This window comes from Falco cherrug, chromosome 3 (assembly GCF_023634085.1).
Source record: "Falco cherrug isolate bFalChe1 chromosome 3, bFalChe1.pri, whole genome shotgun sequence".
Classification (NCBI taxonomy): domain Eukaryota; kingdom Metazoa; phylum Chordata; class Aves; order Falconiformes; family Falconidae; genus Falco; species Falco cherrug.
In genome coordinates, this window is record NC_073699.1 from 99,515,834 (window position 1) to 99,530,756 (window position 14,923).

The 14,923-nt window shown below is 38.9% G+C and overlaps 1 protein-coding gene across 3 annotated transcripts in view; it reads left to right on the forward strand.

The window, feature by feature from the left end:
* KDM1B (lysine demethylase 1B) overlaps nt 1–14,923 on the forward strand; it is a 28,322-nt gene that overhangs the window by 1,414 nt on the left and 11,985 nt on the right. For 2 of the 3 annotated variants that reach the window (XM_055704992.1, XM_055704991.1), the window contains exons 3-14: nt 1,424–1,526; nt 2,358–2,482; nt 4,293–4,382; nt 5,161–5,272; nt 5,976–6,092; nt 7,002–7,040; nt 8,138–8,342; nt 9,441–9,625; nt 10,503–10,679; nt 11,576–11,650; nt 13,002–13,139; nt 14,607–14,778. In XM_055704992.1, the coding sequence (XP_055560967.1) occupies nt 1,437–1,526; nt 2,358–2,482; nt 4,293–4,382; nt 5,161–5,272; nt 5,976–6,092; nt 7,002–7,040; nt 8,138–8,342; nt 9,441–9,625; nt 10,503–10,679; nt 11,576–11,650; nt 13,002–13,139; nt 14,607–14,778 (1,525 nt within the window). In that variant the 5' untranslated portion in view covers nt 1,424–1,436. The remainder of the gene's footprint in view (nt 1–1,423; nt 1,527–2,357; nt 2,483–4,292; nt 4,383–5,160; nt 5,273–5,975; nt 6,093–7,001; nt 7,041–8,137; nt 8,343–9,440; nt 9,626–10,502; nt 10,680–11,575; nt 11,651–13,001; nt 13,140–14,606; nt 14,779–14,923) is intronic. The other variant, XM_055704989.1, reaches the window with a different exon arrangement.

A 14,923-nucleotide genomic window follows, 5' to 3' on the forward strand; every position in this document is an offset into this window, starting at 1 on the left:
TCTACTCTCCAACTTCATCCGCCCCCATACAGTGGTAAGTTATGGTGGAGTGATGCTTTTTTTCCAGGTAATAAAGGTTGACTTAATTATTTTTTCTCTCCCTCTAATGAGTTATAATTGCAGGGGGGAAGGGGGTTGCATGCAAAAAAGAAATTATTATTTTTTTTATTGGGTTGTCTGAACTGATTTTTCACTTGTGTGGATATCATCATGTGATTTCCCTTCCCCTGCCAAATCAATTTCTGCTGTCTTCAGAGGAGAAGGAAGCACTAATTTGCTTGATTTGCATCAGCCTAATTTGAAACTTTGTAAAAATACCCATTCTCTCCTCCTCTTAGCTTTACTTTTAGCAGAATTCCTGAACGAAGCTACTGCTACCACGTCCACCACGGTCAGCTTGAACAAGGAAGATACAGCCTGAAATTGAGATTTCTAAATTGAGAAGTCTAAAATATATTTTAAAAAACCCCACAAAACCAAACACCAAACTGATCCCTATAAATAAAAGCTGATCCCTATTACAAGATAACATTGGTGATACAGTGCCATAGTTGAAGGATTTTATTTCCACCTCCTTTCTGTATGTGGTGGAATGCATTTAGATTAAATTCTTCCTCCAGGCTCTCTTTATTTGTGTTTTGCTCCCTGTGAAAAGAATGCCTTTGATAATACCATTTTAAATGTGTTTTCATATTTCTGTGGCATACTTTCTCACACTCCGTGCTTTCCAGCTTGCGTGATAAACTGGTCTTTTCCGCGTTCCCACTGATGTAGTCAGAGACGGCTATAGAGCTTTCTTATGGCATAAACCTCTTATTTTTTCCTGTAGTACGCTTAATGACGAAGTCTGTAATATTCCAGTCACCTATAATTGCCATGCAACTACAGTTTAGTCTTTAAATTCTAATGTACTTTCATAGGAGGGTGTGCAAGTCTTGGAACTGATTGTTTACCTCCTATTAAACATCTCTTCAGTTTGCTGTTTGGAAAAGTGCTTTACAGTGTGAATGTTTTGCTACCAGTAAATCAGCAGTAAGCAGGATGAGCCTTACACTGAGTGGTATTTCAATGCTTGCGTTATGATCTGATGTCTGTTCACTTTGCCAGCGCAAATTCTGGTCCAGGTCTTCACATGACGCAAATCAGATTATTGAAATCCAGGGTATGCTGATCTGGAACTGCCTGTCAAGATGTACTCAAGGCTCTAATCTTAACTCCAAATTTAGTTTAAAATAGTAGCGTTGTTCCTTCCCTATAATGCCTCATTCTCATTTTGCTCCTGAAGTCAAGCTATACAGATTCTTAACTAGGTAACTCTTGACAAAAGTAGCATTATGAGTGGCTGTACTGCCCAAGTGATTAGACAGCTCTACAGTGTCAAGCAATTCAATTTTTTTTAACTACTGCCTCTCTTTTTTTGTAGATCTAATAATACAATGTCAACTGGAAGGGTACGAACGAAAAAAAAGGCATGTTCTTCAGACCACTCTCCAGACAACCTTCCTCTGAGGAGCTCTGGAAGACAGGTATTTATAATAATTTAAAAACACATGGGTTCGTACTCTGGTATTTTGTATTTTCTGTTGATGTTTATAAAGAAAGTAGGCTTCGTTGTGGATAAGTTAGAACTTGGAGCACTTATCCAGAGAGAGGAAGAATTAGTTAATTCTGTGAATAAGTAGGCAAAGTGTCTCGTCTGTGAACAATATTCAGAGAAGATAATTTCTCAGTATAACTTGTAAATACTTGATGTGTTAAAAATACTATCACAGATTTCTGTACAGCCAGACAAAGCTGTCTATCTATCCAGACGGAGGCTTAAAACACCACAATACGCGGCACCTTTGAGGCCCAGAAGAGACATTTGGTGTACAGCTTTGTATCTGGAGTCTAAAAAAAGCCCCAAGGATACCCTAGTATTTTATGTGAGGTGCAGATAAGATTGCTGCTAATTAATATCAGTAAGTATGTGAAGAAGAGAATTTCTGAAGGAGAAATAGAATGAACGCATGAGGCTTGGCTCATTAGCATGTGATGGAGCTTAAAATATAATTTAAACTGGAAGCTTTGCTTATAATTTCTTCAGTGGCATCGGTTAGTCTAAGGCAAGACATTTTTAGCTTCAAATTATATTTCCAGCCTTACTGGTTTTGGTTTTTTTGGATTTTTTTTGTTTTGTTTTTGGTAGAAATACTGACCTATTTTGACAGCTGTTTCATGCTGCAGCTATTTCACAATGGATACAAAAATTTTCATTAGCACCCTTTTAACCCACAAGCTGCAAAACTGTCTGAATGCTATTTTGTAGAAGATGCATTTATGTAATACCCGATCAGATTTCAGCTATTCTTTATTAGGTGAAGAAGAAAGCGGCTGAAGCAGCAGATGATGATGATGAAGCATCAGAGAAGAAATATAGAAAGTGTGAAAAAGCTGGATGCACTGCAACATGTCCTGTTTGCTTTGCCAGTGCAGCTGAAAGGTTTGATTCTTTCTGTTTGCATTTTCCATGGACTTCTCTAAACTTGCCGCTGAAGTTTAGGATCCTGGCTATATTCTGAAAAATCCCTTCATTTCTATGTGTAGAGGGAGAGTTGAAAGGTACTAATAAGAGTCTTACAATGCCAGGAAAGTTTCACAAGTTATTCTTGTTGTGGATAACTTTCTACTGTGCAAGTTGCTAATTCGGATATAGAATATCTTTAGAATACGCTTATTTATGTTGTTCATGGTGTCTTCTGGAACATGCCTTGCTTCTGTGAAACTGAGCGCGTGTTAGTGTAATCTGAGGCAGCTAAACTTGCTTTCAAGATGGAAAATGAAACTGTCATTTACTGTAGAAAGTCTTCATCACTCCTTTGCTGGAGTGCTTTGCAGTCCGCAGTGGGATTCTGACCTTGCAGTTTTAGGGTTTGAGAGACAGTCATTTGAACTCTTTGTTTTTTCATTGTTCGTGGCTTTCTGTGTGCTCACACGAGTCCTGTGTTCTGACCCTGGTGGTACTGAACGCGTGATTCTGGCAAGATGCGTCTATAATAAGCAACACGTTAGACCTCATTATGCCGTAGGCAGGCTGTAATTATACAGCATTCCTCCCTGGGTAGTTGAGACGAATTTTCCTATTTTTATTTATTTTCCAGTGATACAAAATAATTCAATGCTTCATCTAGGTATCTGTGTGGATTTTTTTCCGTGGCAGGGGGGTATTTTCATAGGAAATCCAAGTGTTTTGGCAGTTGCGTGAGTGACTTGTAGAAGAAATAAGCATCTGACAGATCAGCATTGGTGATACTACATAATTTAGTTAGGAAACAATAGATACTGCTTAGTCATCTTTTTAAGTTGTTATTTTAACGCTTTGATTTCCGCCCCTCCCCCCACCCCGTACATATTTTCAACATTATTTGAAATGAGATAATCTCATGGCTAGCTGTTTTGGTGAGTGGCTTAGGTCAAGGCTTTTTACCTCGTGCATTTACCTTGAATCATTTCAGTGAGTTTAATGAGAGTTTTCTAAGTGAAGAGCGGTTGTTTTGTCTGATGAATATTATCGTTGCTAATGGATATTTCTGAGAGTAATAAAGAATGAATGTCCAGAATGTGTAACTGCTTCCTCAGGGTTTTCTCTCGTTGGGTTAAAATCGCAGCCAAGTCGGTCACGTGAAAAAATACAGGCAACATCTGTTTTGTGTTCAAATTTGCCTTTATAGTTTTGTCAGTTGTTCTGGGGATGGGATATTGTAACGATTTACGAATCAATTGATCACACATACAGGAAAAATCCTGATTTAAATGATCCCTCCCACCCTTGCACTAATATCAGAACAAAATGGAACAAAGTAAAGGAACTGTAAGTTCCTGTGGAGGGGGACATTGTCGTCTTATACATTAGCGAAACACTTAATGTGTTACAGCACGTATTGTAAAAGCGAATGTATTTCATGTTCAGGAAACGTCTGATTAAAGGGTTCTGAAGAGAGGCTCCATTGACCATTGTTAGCGGGAGGTTGCTGGAAGCCAGAGCAACTATAAAACTGCACATTGTGTACGTCGTGCCTCCTTTGCATCTGGTGTTGCTTAGTTGGGAAACTGGAAGTGTTGGAGACAATTGAAATCTTATTGTTATTTGTATGACTGTAAGTGCCCTCTGCAAGTCAGCCTTCACGAATGTAACATAAAGCCCTGGCTTGTCCTGAGTATTTTTTTCACATTCTAGAATGTGCTACAGTCAGTAGAAAGATCTTTTTTTCTAAATGTTTTGTAAAACTATTTCTATGTCTCCTGCATTACAGGTGTGCTAAAAATGGGTATACGTCTAGATGGTATCATCTTTCCTGTGGGGAACACTTCTGCAATGAATGTTTTGACCACTATTACCGAAGGTAGATTTGCCAATTAAAGTTGTGCCTTTTCAGTGCTTATTAAAATTTGACAGATGTTACAACTGTTGAAACATCATGTACATAAACATAATACAGGACTTGTGCTCATTTTATTCAAAGCAAGGCTTAGACACTGACGCTAAAACTGCAGGTTTATGGACTAGTCATCAACTCAAACGTAGCAGTGTGGGCAAAACTGGTTACTTCAGGCAGGCTGGTTTGGATGTATGGTTATCTGAAGCTTTTGTCTCAAAACAACAGAGACTTTTAAGGGATGAGAACAGTTTTAAGTAAATCTATTTTCCTTTATAAAGGACATTCACTTTACAGTGTGAATTCAGGAGACTTGCCGCTCCATAACATTAAATCAGTGAGCAGATTTAACTCTTGCGGTTCAGTGACTGTGAAGTGAAGACTCTGCTCGGGCTTACAGAGTGCTTTCAGCTCCAAGCTCCTTCCCACCTAGAGTGGGAGTTGAGTCCAGGTCTACTAAAGCTTTTGGGTGCTTATGTGCTCAGCAGTACCTGTGACTCAGGCCAGGCCTTGGGTGCTGGAAGTGTGCTTATGATCGAGAGGACACAGTAGTCGGGATGCAATTTATTACTATCGTAAGAACCATGACTTTCTCCTTATTTTAACGGGAAAGGTAGGACTCTACAGCCTTATTTCTCTGTCCTTACATAAAATGTTTAATTTTAGAATAACTGCTGTTGCTCGAAATGAACTAAATATCCAATTTTCTGACTGCTTGTCATTTTATTTTCCTCTTCTTTCTTAGCCATAAGGATGGTTATGAGAAATACACTGCCTGGAAAAGGATTTGGACAAGTAATGGTAAAAGTGAGCCCAGTCCAAAAGCCTTCATGGCTGATCAACAGCTTCCTTACTGGGTAAGATGGAGGGTGATCTGTTTAATATCATCCATTTCAGTGTGATGTTCTAGTGTGAGTTTCTGATATTGTATGTTCAAGCAGCAGGTCAGCTGAGGTTTTGAGGGGATTTTCTGGTATTAGAGTGCGTTGGGAAAGCTCAAGATAATAATTCTGATCAGCCTTTCTGTTGTTAGAGACCTCCACACCCCACAAAGAACCACCTTCTGTTGTTTTTCAGTGAAGTAGCAGTTAAGATGTGTGACGTTCAAGAGTGCGCCAGCTATAGGAAAGTACGAGTGTGAAAGACTTCCAGAACAGATTTTGTATTTCCCTGCTAAAAAGAGCAGCAGCAGAGAGACTGGAGTGGAAGGAAGTTGGGTGGTGGTGTCTTTTTTTGTTGTTGCTGGGTTTTTGAAGTGGTGAACAATGTGTTTTTGCAGTAATGCTTACAAAACCCACTGAAGACCATAGTAACTGGGTGTTGAATTGATTTTGGAGTTAGGTTCTGCGGAGAAATTCAGTGTTACAGGAGATGGGCACAAGATTTCTGTGTACCAAATGTCTGTCTTATGACCTGAAAATTACATGAGAACAAATTTAACAATTGTATTTGACAACTTTCTCACATCTCGCTGCTTTCTAATTGGTTAGTTATGCTTCATTAATCTTACCTGTCATCAGACAGCAACTAGTAAAAACATGTTTGTGTGTTGCCTTGTAGGTGCAGTGCACAAAGCCAGAGTGTGGTAAATGGCGTCAGCTGACAAAGGAAATCCAGCTGACACCACAAATAGCAAAAACTTACAGATGTGGTATGAAACTGAACAATTCTACCAAGGTAACACAGAAGAGTTTTGCTCATGTTGAAACTAACAAGTTGATATTTCTTGTTTGCAGATACTAATTTCTTGTTTGCTGCTTAATGTTTCTCATGTTGAAATGGTTGTCCGATAGCCTGGAGAACTGTGTGGTGACAGGCCTACATGCTGTTTGGATTTTTTTTTCCCTAGCTGGAGATGTCAAAACAGAAGTACCTGGAATGTTTTTTGTCTGCACAGTCAACTGTAAAATCCTTCATTCTGAAGCTACAGAAAGATTATCAGCATGTACAAGCCAAACATGCACCAGGAAGTTTATTTTGGTTTTGTTTGGCCATACTTTGTTATTGAGGAAAGAATCTGAAAAACTCAATGAGCTTTTATTAATTTCTAGCAACTCTGTCATGGGGCTTTACATGAAAACTCCTGAAATTTGAAAGAGTCCTTAGAGTGCCATAGTATCTATACAGTTAAAAACATAACGTGAAAATACTGATCATGTGAAGATCAGAAGGGTCAGCATTTAATCTTGAAACTTTGTGATAAAGATACTCTTAAAATAAATGAGGAACTTTCTTCTATAGTCTAGACTGGAAGAGCTTCTCTGGCAAATGTGGGCTATTTGCAGAATTTTTCTATAAAATTCCTGTTTGTTTGTTTGAGCATTCCACTCCAGTTCATGTAATCGAATGTATATTTTACTGTCTGATCAGTAGAAACTAACTTAACAAGTGTGTTTTAACTATGCATTTCTCTACTATTTATTTTTATTAGCATTATCATCTTGGCTACAGAAGGCTAACACTAATGCATTTTTCGTTTGTTTTTTAAGCTTCGAGAACTATGCCATAGACAAGTCACTTTGTTTTATATTTAATTTTTGTTGTACAACTTATGAATAGCTCTGATACCGTTCACTTTTCTTTCAGACTGAGGGCTCAGACCAGTGTTCCATGCCTGAGGACTTGGTGAGTAGTGGCTGTTCCTCTTCCTTTGTCCTAGAATATGAAAGCAATCTTAAAGCACAGCGTATTTCTTTCCTTTTCTCGGGCCTTTGGCCAATTGTGGTGGTATTTTGCTCAGGAAACTGTCAGACACTATTTGCAACAGAGCCTAGGGCCTTCTACTTTTTCATCTTTCTCCTCTTTTTCCCTTACCATACCAACTAGCTTTCAGGTGGTTTGTGGTGTCTTTGAGTTGTGGCCTGTGATTCAAGGTTTACTCCTAATTCTCTTTTTTGATCAAGCAAAATAGCATTCAGTTGCCAGCTTTCAAATAAAATTCCCCATCCTAAAATTTCCCTATCTTTCAGGTAGTTTCTATCTTTAGTCAAGGTAGTCTCCTGTTTTTGAAGACTGCAAGAGAGCATCAAACCATGTTTTCTCTCTCCTCTCCCTTATAATACAAAACTAAACTCCATGTATGTTGGTGTTTCAATGGGCTTATGATCATGTAACGCTGCATTTCAGATTTGGTACGATCTGATGTTCAATAAGTCAATGTTGACAAGTGTACCTGAGGTACCCCTATCCCAGGAAACGTGTTCAAGGCTACTGTTGATTTGTAGAAGCTTTGTGGTTTTGTTTTCTTAATGCATGTTTGATTTGTAAATGAAGGCTGAATTAGTGTTTTTTAGGGTTTTAGAGGGTCTTTGATGGAGACAGCAGAATCTAAACTAAATTCATCAGTCAGTTGTAGGCATTTCTAAGTTCAGATTTCTGGATGCATAAATGACCGTAAGTGTTTTATAAAGGGTCTGTTAAGGCATAGATGTGTTGTCATGGCACGTCTCATCTGTTTGCTTTCCACGTGCGTGTGGAGTTTGTGAAGTTTCAGCTCCATTTCTGAGGAAGAGATTAATGCTACAGGTTTTCTGTGTCAGGCTGAGGAAGGGGAAAGAGGGAGAGAAAATGTCTTTATGACTGGCAATTCTGAGATTTGTACTTCTAGTGCTTTTTGGTCTCAGTTTTGGAGGGAGGGGGGGGAACTGGTTCATTTTCCATCGTTTTCAAAGTACTGACGTGTTCTCTTCTCCCCTCTTTCCTTCACTTCTCCGCTTGGCCAGAGAGTGGCTGAAGTTTCAGACCATTGGTGGTACTCCATGCTCATACTCCCTCCTTTGCTGAAAGACAGTGTGGCAGCTCCCTTTCTAGCTGCATATTATCCAGACTGCGTGGGCATGAGTCCATCCTGTACCAGCACTAATCGGTTACCTGGTGAATCCAGCCTTGTGAAGTTAGAGCACTTAAAGAGCGTGCCTAATTTGACTGGTAAGGGCCATCTGCAGGGCTCTGTTGCTTAAATAGGTGTGATAAATTTTGCCTTATAACTGAGTTTATAAGGCACATAAATGCTCCTGATTCAGAAATACTGGTTCTGTTCTCAGCACTAATACACACTCTCTGTGTGACTGCTTCTGTACTTCTTTGATGCAATTTACTCGTTTGTAAGGTAAAGGTAATACATTTTGTATGGCACTTCTTTAGGGAGTAAGCACAGACTGCGTAGGCTTTTTGTTTACCACCTGCCATTTGTTTCTAGAAATGGGAAATGGACATGCGGGTACTTAAAGATTGTTTGCGTTAAGGAAATGAAGATTTAGCAAAACAAAACATGATTCTGCTAGTTTTGATTTTGTGGATCTTTGGGGCTTTGGAGAGAAGGATTTAATTTCTTAAGGCACTGAGATTCTTTGTAGGTTAATTTTTTTGCTAAGGACAGCTCTGAGACTGACAGCCTGGGAGTGCGGATCTGCAGCGTAGGTCAGGTACGGAGAAAGGTAATTCAGGATTCCCACACTCATCTCTAAGAGTGCTTTGAGGCAAGGTCAGCTTCTGCGTTGTCTTAGCAGGCTTTGCTCTCCTTAGGTGCTGAAAATAAATCTGTTCATCTATTTATCTGCTTAACAAACAGGAAACTTTTATTACACAGAGCTACCAATACTGCGTGTGGAAGATGGCTACTTCTGGTTGCTACCCACTCTGGGCAGTATTGGGAGTTGAAGATGAAAGGGGTTCAGAGTCCTGCATAAGCCTGTGCAGTGATGCTAGATCTTAGACTTGGGTTTAGATCCTGTTCCTTGTTGGACTCGTCATGGCATCTGAGGGCACGCACAGTTTGTCTGACAAAACTTAAGCTCTCATAGGTGCAAGACATACCCATCAGGTAGCAGGACAATTAATATTCCACAGCCTAGAGGATAGGAGAGGGGAGAGCAATAGAAATGAAATCGTTCTGAAGGTGGCTAGAGGCTGGAAGGCTTTGTTACTTGTTTATCTGTGTGAGGTCAATGGATCGTCTTAAGAGGGAGAAGGATGTAATGAAGGTAACGATGGAGTATGACTAGTTCTTGGTGTGTCTTTGTTCAGTTGCAGGTATGAACAAGTATTTCCAGCCTTTTTACCAGCCCAATGAATGTGGGAAAGCACTTTGTGTGAGGCCAGATGTCATGGAACTGGATGAGCTCTATGAGTTCCCAGAATATTCACGAGACCCTACCATGTACTTGGCTTTGAGAAACCTGATTTTGGCTCTGTGGTACACAAACTGCAAGGTAAGAGATGCTAATAGTTAATTTGTTTGTTTATAAATAATAGCTACTTTTTTGGGATGTGGACTCTCTTCTTATGGATTGGACTCTCTTCTTAGATGACAACTTATGCACCAGAAAAACTGCTGCCATCTTTTTGAAAATCCATTCTAAGATTGGCTGTTTTTTTGGTTTTGTTTGTTTGTTTGTTTGTTTGTTTTAGTTCTTTTTACAGTAAAAGACAAAAGTTTTAGAAGTATTAAAACTCTACTGAGTCTGCCCAACTATTAACTTTTAAAGGGGTGCTTGAACATTTTCTAAATACTGCTTGTGAGTATTTGATGGGGGTTTTTGGTTTTTTTTTCCATATGACTTATACAGGGAAGAGATTGTCTTTTTACTTACGCTAGCTATGACGCTGCCTTCAATGGAATTGCTGGAATTTCATGTACTGAAGCTGTCAGATACTGTTGTGTGTATTTATGTGAAGGTTTCAGATATTAATCTGGTTTTTTAGTTGGAATGCCAGTTTGGAATGGGTTTTACTTGAATGTCATTGTGAACATTGCCATCAGGTAGATTCATTTTGCAGTCGGGGATGCTTTTCAATACCATTTTTGCACTAATGCAGCACACCATGGAGTTTGCAAGAGTATCTTGTAGACTTATGTGCTAATCAATTGCATGGATAATATTCCATGTTAATCTAGCTTAATAAATTGTTACCTTACTGTAAAGCTGGCTAGCAAGAAACTTCCACCAAACTTGCCTTTAAAATGCTCTCAGAAGCCTGATTTGTGATTGATTTCTACAGCCTGGTTTACAGTTTAAGTACGATGTAAACACGTGAAAAATTGAGTATTAGAAAATAAACTTTCTGTCCTTTGTTTCTGCTTTGCAGGAGGCTCTTACCCCTCAGAAATGTATCCATCACATCATTGTTCGGGGGCTTGTGCGTATTCGCTGTGTACAGGAAATGGAGAGGATACTTCATTTTATGACAAGGAAAGGGCTAATTAATACAGGGATTTTATCAGTCAGTCCTGACCAGTATCTTCTTCCTAAAGAATACCACAATGTAAGTTGCTGTAATAATCTCTACATTATTAGTTCTTTAAAACTACATGGCACATGTCGTAGCTTTTTTTTTTTTGGAATGGCAGGTAAAATTACATCTAAAAGCAAATACACTGCGTGTCTTTCACATGGTTCTCATCTGCCTTCAATGGTTGTGGAAACTACAGACATGGGATTCTTGCCAGCAAGGTTTTTGTTCCCACTAAAATCTGTGGAACTCAGTCCTATGGATTTCTGCTTCCTATGAGCTTTCCAGATGGATGGGAACTGTGTGAAAAATATACAACAGACTTAGGTTCTTCTCATGGCTTAACCGTGTAATACATAGTTATATACAACCGCTCGCATAGGCGAGGAAACTATTCCGTATTGGTTTGCAAGATCTATGATTGAAGGGTACGCACTTCACTTGTGACTAGCAATTTGCTTGATAGCACACAAACTTATCAAAATAATGTATTCTGTAATGGAGTATCTCCTAGAAATTGCAAGTTGATTGATGTTTGGAAACTATGTATTTTAAATTTATAAAATATTTTTTACTGGTCAACCCAATCTGTGATTGAAATCATTACGAGGTAAGTGTGTTTCTTGGCTGATAACTTCAGTTAGATTTTGTTACTTATAAGTTCAGCTGTTTCTGTTAAAAGAAATTGAGACATCTGCTTTTAAAGTCCTTAAAAATTGTAACTATTTCCAAAGCTACAGTTGAGCTTTTCTCCCTATTAAGTGCACTATCCTCTTTAAAAGTTACCACTGATTACTTTAGAGGACAAGAGAGCCTAGACTTCTGAAACCTACAGGTATTTTTAACTTTACCAAGAAGAAAAATAACTGTGTGATGATAAGTTCTGTTTTAGTTCTTACTATTTGTTTAAATCTTTTATTACTTTTTAGAAATCTGTCATTATTGTTGGGGCTGGTGCAGCAGGATTAGCAGCAGCCCGACAGCTGCACAATTTTGGAATTAAGGTGAGAAACTTTAGAGTACATTACTGAAAATCAGACTTCCTCTGCTTTGAAAGTGTTCTTCATCAAAATGAAAAAAATTACATTCTTGTTACAAACATTTATATACAGGGCATCCTAACTGATTTGTAAAATCTGGGGGTTTATCGAGTGAATCTGCTGTTTGAAAACAGCATTTATTTGTATCTATAATTCAACAAAGCATGCAGTGAATATTTTTACATAAACTTAGGTTGGGAAGATAGGGGAGACATGGATATTCACATCCAAATAATGGGACTGTAGATGATGATGATGGCTGTTTAAATGAGGTGAAGTGTTCTTTTATTTGTGCACTTCACTGTACTTAGCTGTTGCTTATTAAAAACAAGCAAATCACATTTCCCTTTTCGCTGATATTTATCATAGACAGTGTGATCTCACAAGATTTACATGTTGACATGATTTTACACATCAGAATACTCTTATGAAAATCTATTGGACTCCTAACATGTGAGGCGTTTGCAGGGCTGATGCTTAAGGAACTGAATGAGCATCTGACTTTCTGGATTTATGTGTTCACATATGTCTGTATTTTTATGAATCCCTGAATCCTATAGGGCCGTTATCTTGTTCCTTTATGGCTAAACAGCAAATTGCAGTGCAGCCTTTCTGTACATCAGGTCCTGTGGAAAGCTATCCTGCAGTAAAATACACGAATATCAACTGGCAGGACCTTTTTTAATATATGAAGTATGACATATGTATTTTTATATATACACACTGTTGCTTTCTACTGTGCTGGAGAGATGAGTTTCTCTAAAAAGACTAAAAATAAAAAGATAATACAAGTAAGGGTAAACATTTAGTCAGACATCCATCTAGTCTGGTGTCCTGTGTCTATCTGTGACAAGTAGTGGGTGCTGAAGGAGGTACAAATGCATGGTGGAAATATGTGAGAATGGGGTTTTCTTGGAATACCCCAGGAATAAATTTCTCCAAAAGGTGTATGGACTTCCTCAGATGGACACTGCGTATAGATCACTGTGTTTAATAGCCTGTAGCATGCCTTAAACTCCAGTTTGGAGATTTCCTGAATAGGTCTTAAGCTTTTTAAAAAAGACAACAAAAATAAGGTGGTTTCTTAAAGTAACAGTTATTTATATGAGTATATCCCAAAAGGTAACCTTTTGATAACAATTTAAATGCATAAATGAACTATATACACAAATGAAAACAGTGTGTTAAGATTGTTAGCGTTGCTGGATTGCTTGGCATTTTTTTGTGTTTTGTTTTCTCCTTTGCTCTGGAGTTCAACAGATAATGTTTAATATAACTGAATCTTACAATTTACTGAGCTGCATTTGTGTCATAGGTTATTGTCTTAGAAGCTAAAGACAGAATTGGTGGCCGAGTGTGGGATGATAAGACGTTCAAAGGAGTCACTGTTGGAAGAGGTGCACAAATCGTCAACGGATGTGTCAACAACCCAGTGGCACTAATGTGTGAGCAAGTGGGTTCCCTGCAGCGGTCACGCATTATCACTAGTGAAAAACTGTCGTTAAAGCCAGGCTTGGGTGGCTGGGTGAGGGTGGGACTCCTTTTTCATGACATGATTAAAACCACTGTTCTGTGTTGTGAGCGAGCTCTGTGTTGCTGTTCTATCTTTGGTAGCAGCTGGGGACAGAGGAGGGCTGTAGAGTGGTTTGGGGCACATTATGTAAAGATTAAACAAGGCAGCTCCAGCTGCAGGACCAGAAGAAACCGCTTTTTTTCCCCCTTTTCTGGAGATAGTCATGTAAAAGGACCCCAGCAGACTTCCTTAGAGCTGAGAAAAGCTGTACAGTGGGAGGCTATTGCTGTGTTGTTGTAAGAAACATTTCTGTGACAGACTTGCCTTTGCACAGCCTCTGTATTTCTAGTTCAGTTCTGCACAGGTTAAGATGCGTAAGTCTAACAGCTACTGATGCAAACACGCTGCAGTTTGATTATGTATTTAATTTGTTGATTTGCTTTTGGGTTTTTGTGGGCAGGAAGCTGAATATCTCCAAGTGGAACTCGAGTATGGATTTTGTTCAGAGAGGCATGTAAATCCAGCCCATGCTGCTTTAACTCTAGTGCTCTGTAGTGTCATGAGGAAATGCTTTTGTAATCACGTTTTAGTTATGAGATGAGGAGAAATGACTTCTGAATACACCTTGGGTGCCCATCCCTTTGTGGTCTTTTCATGTCATTTCTCAAAGTACAGCTGTATCTTGAGATGAGACCTGCAGGGGTGACCAACAGCCTAGGGAGATGTGAGAAACACTGGAGCACACCCTCAGGAACAAGTCCCTAGGAAGAAGTTAGCGCTATATTTGTCCTATTTTCTCTAGACTGACTCTGTAAAACATACTTTTCCGATTTAGCTCTGTTGTGTGTTCGATGCAAGCTGGACAAACAGAGCAAGACACTAGGTTTAATTCCAAATAATTTCTTTCTTGGCTTGTTTGTTAATAAAATTGGTGGTAACTGGCAAGCAACATCCTGTCAATTCCTGAACACAGGGAACTGTTTGCGCATCAGGCACTAGAAAGTTGTAGAAAAGAATTTATTTTAATGGCGATTTAGAGAAGAGGGTGAGGTAGAAATGAAGATGACTGGTTCATCATGTTTGGTTTCCAGACCCAACATCTCTGTACTAGCTCCTGGCCTGATAGGAAAGTTGGAGATAAGGTTTCTGGGAATGCCCAATAAAGAAAAGGATGAAAGAGTGGGGAAAAACAATTTGTGGACCATTAACGGATAGAAGGACTGTTGGTATTCCAGTTTTAGGAGAACGAGAGTTTGAGTTAATCTGACTAATTATTTGAAGTCATGGATGTTTCCTAAGTGGCATCACTTACCTTTGAGGGATTCACCTTACTTGAAATAATTTTGAGCAGGCTAGGCACTGTAGTTTTTCCATACTTAAAAAGCAATAAAATGTCTTTTTCTTAAGCTTGGCATTAAAATGCACAAACTAGGGGAGAAATGTGACTTGATCCAGGAAGGTGGAAGGATAACAGATCCCACTATTGATAAACGTATGGACTTTCATTTCAATGCCATCCTAGATGTCGTCTCTGAGTGGAGAAAAGATAAAACCCAACATCAAGATGTTCCTCTTGGTGGTAAGTGGGAAATGTATTGCAAAGGGAAGTCGCTGGCTGCATTCATAGAGTTTTATATTAAATTGGCTTTATGTTGGGCATTTTTAGAAGCGTGTGGCTGTCCATCTGACCTGAAATCCAACAGTGATAACCTGGCTCTGTGGAT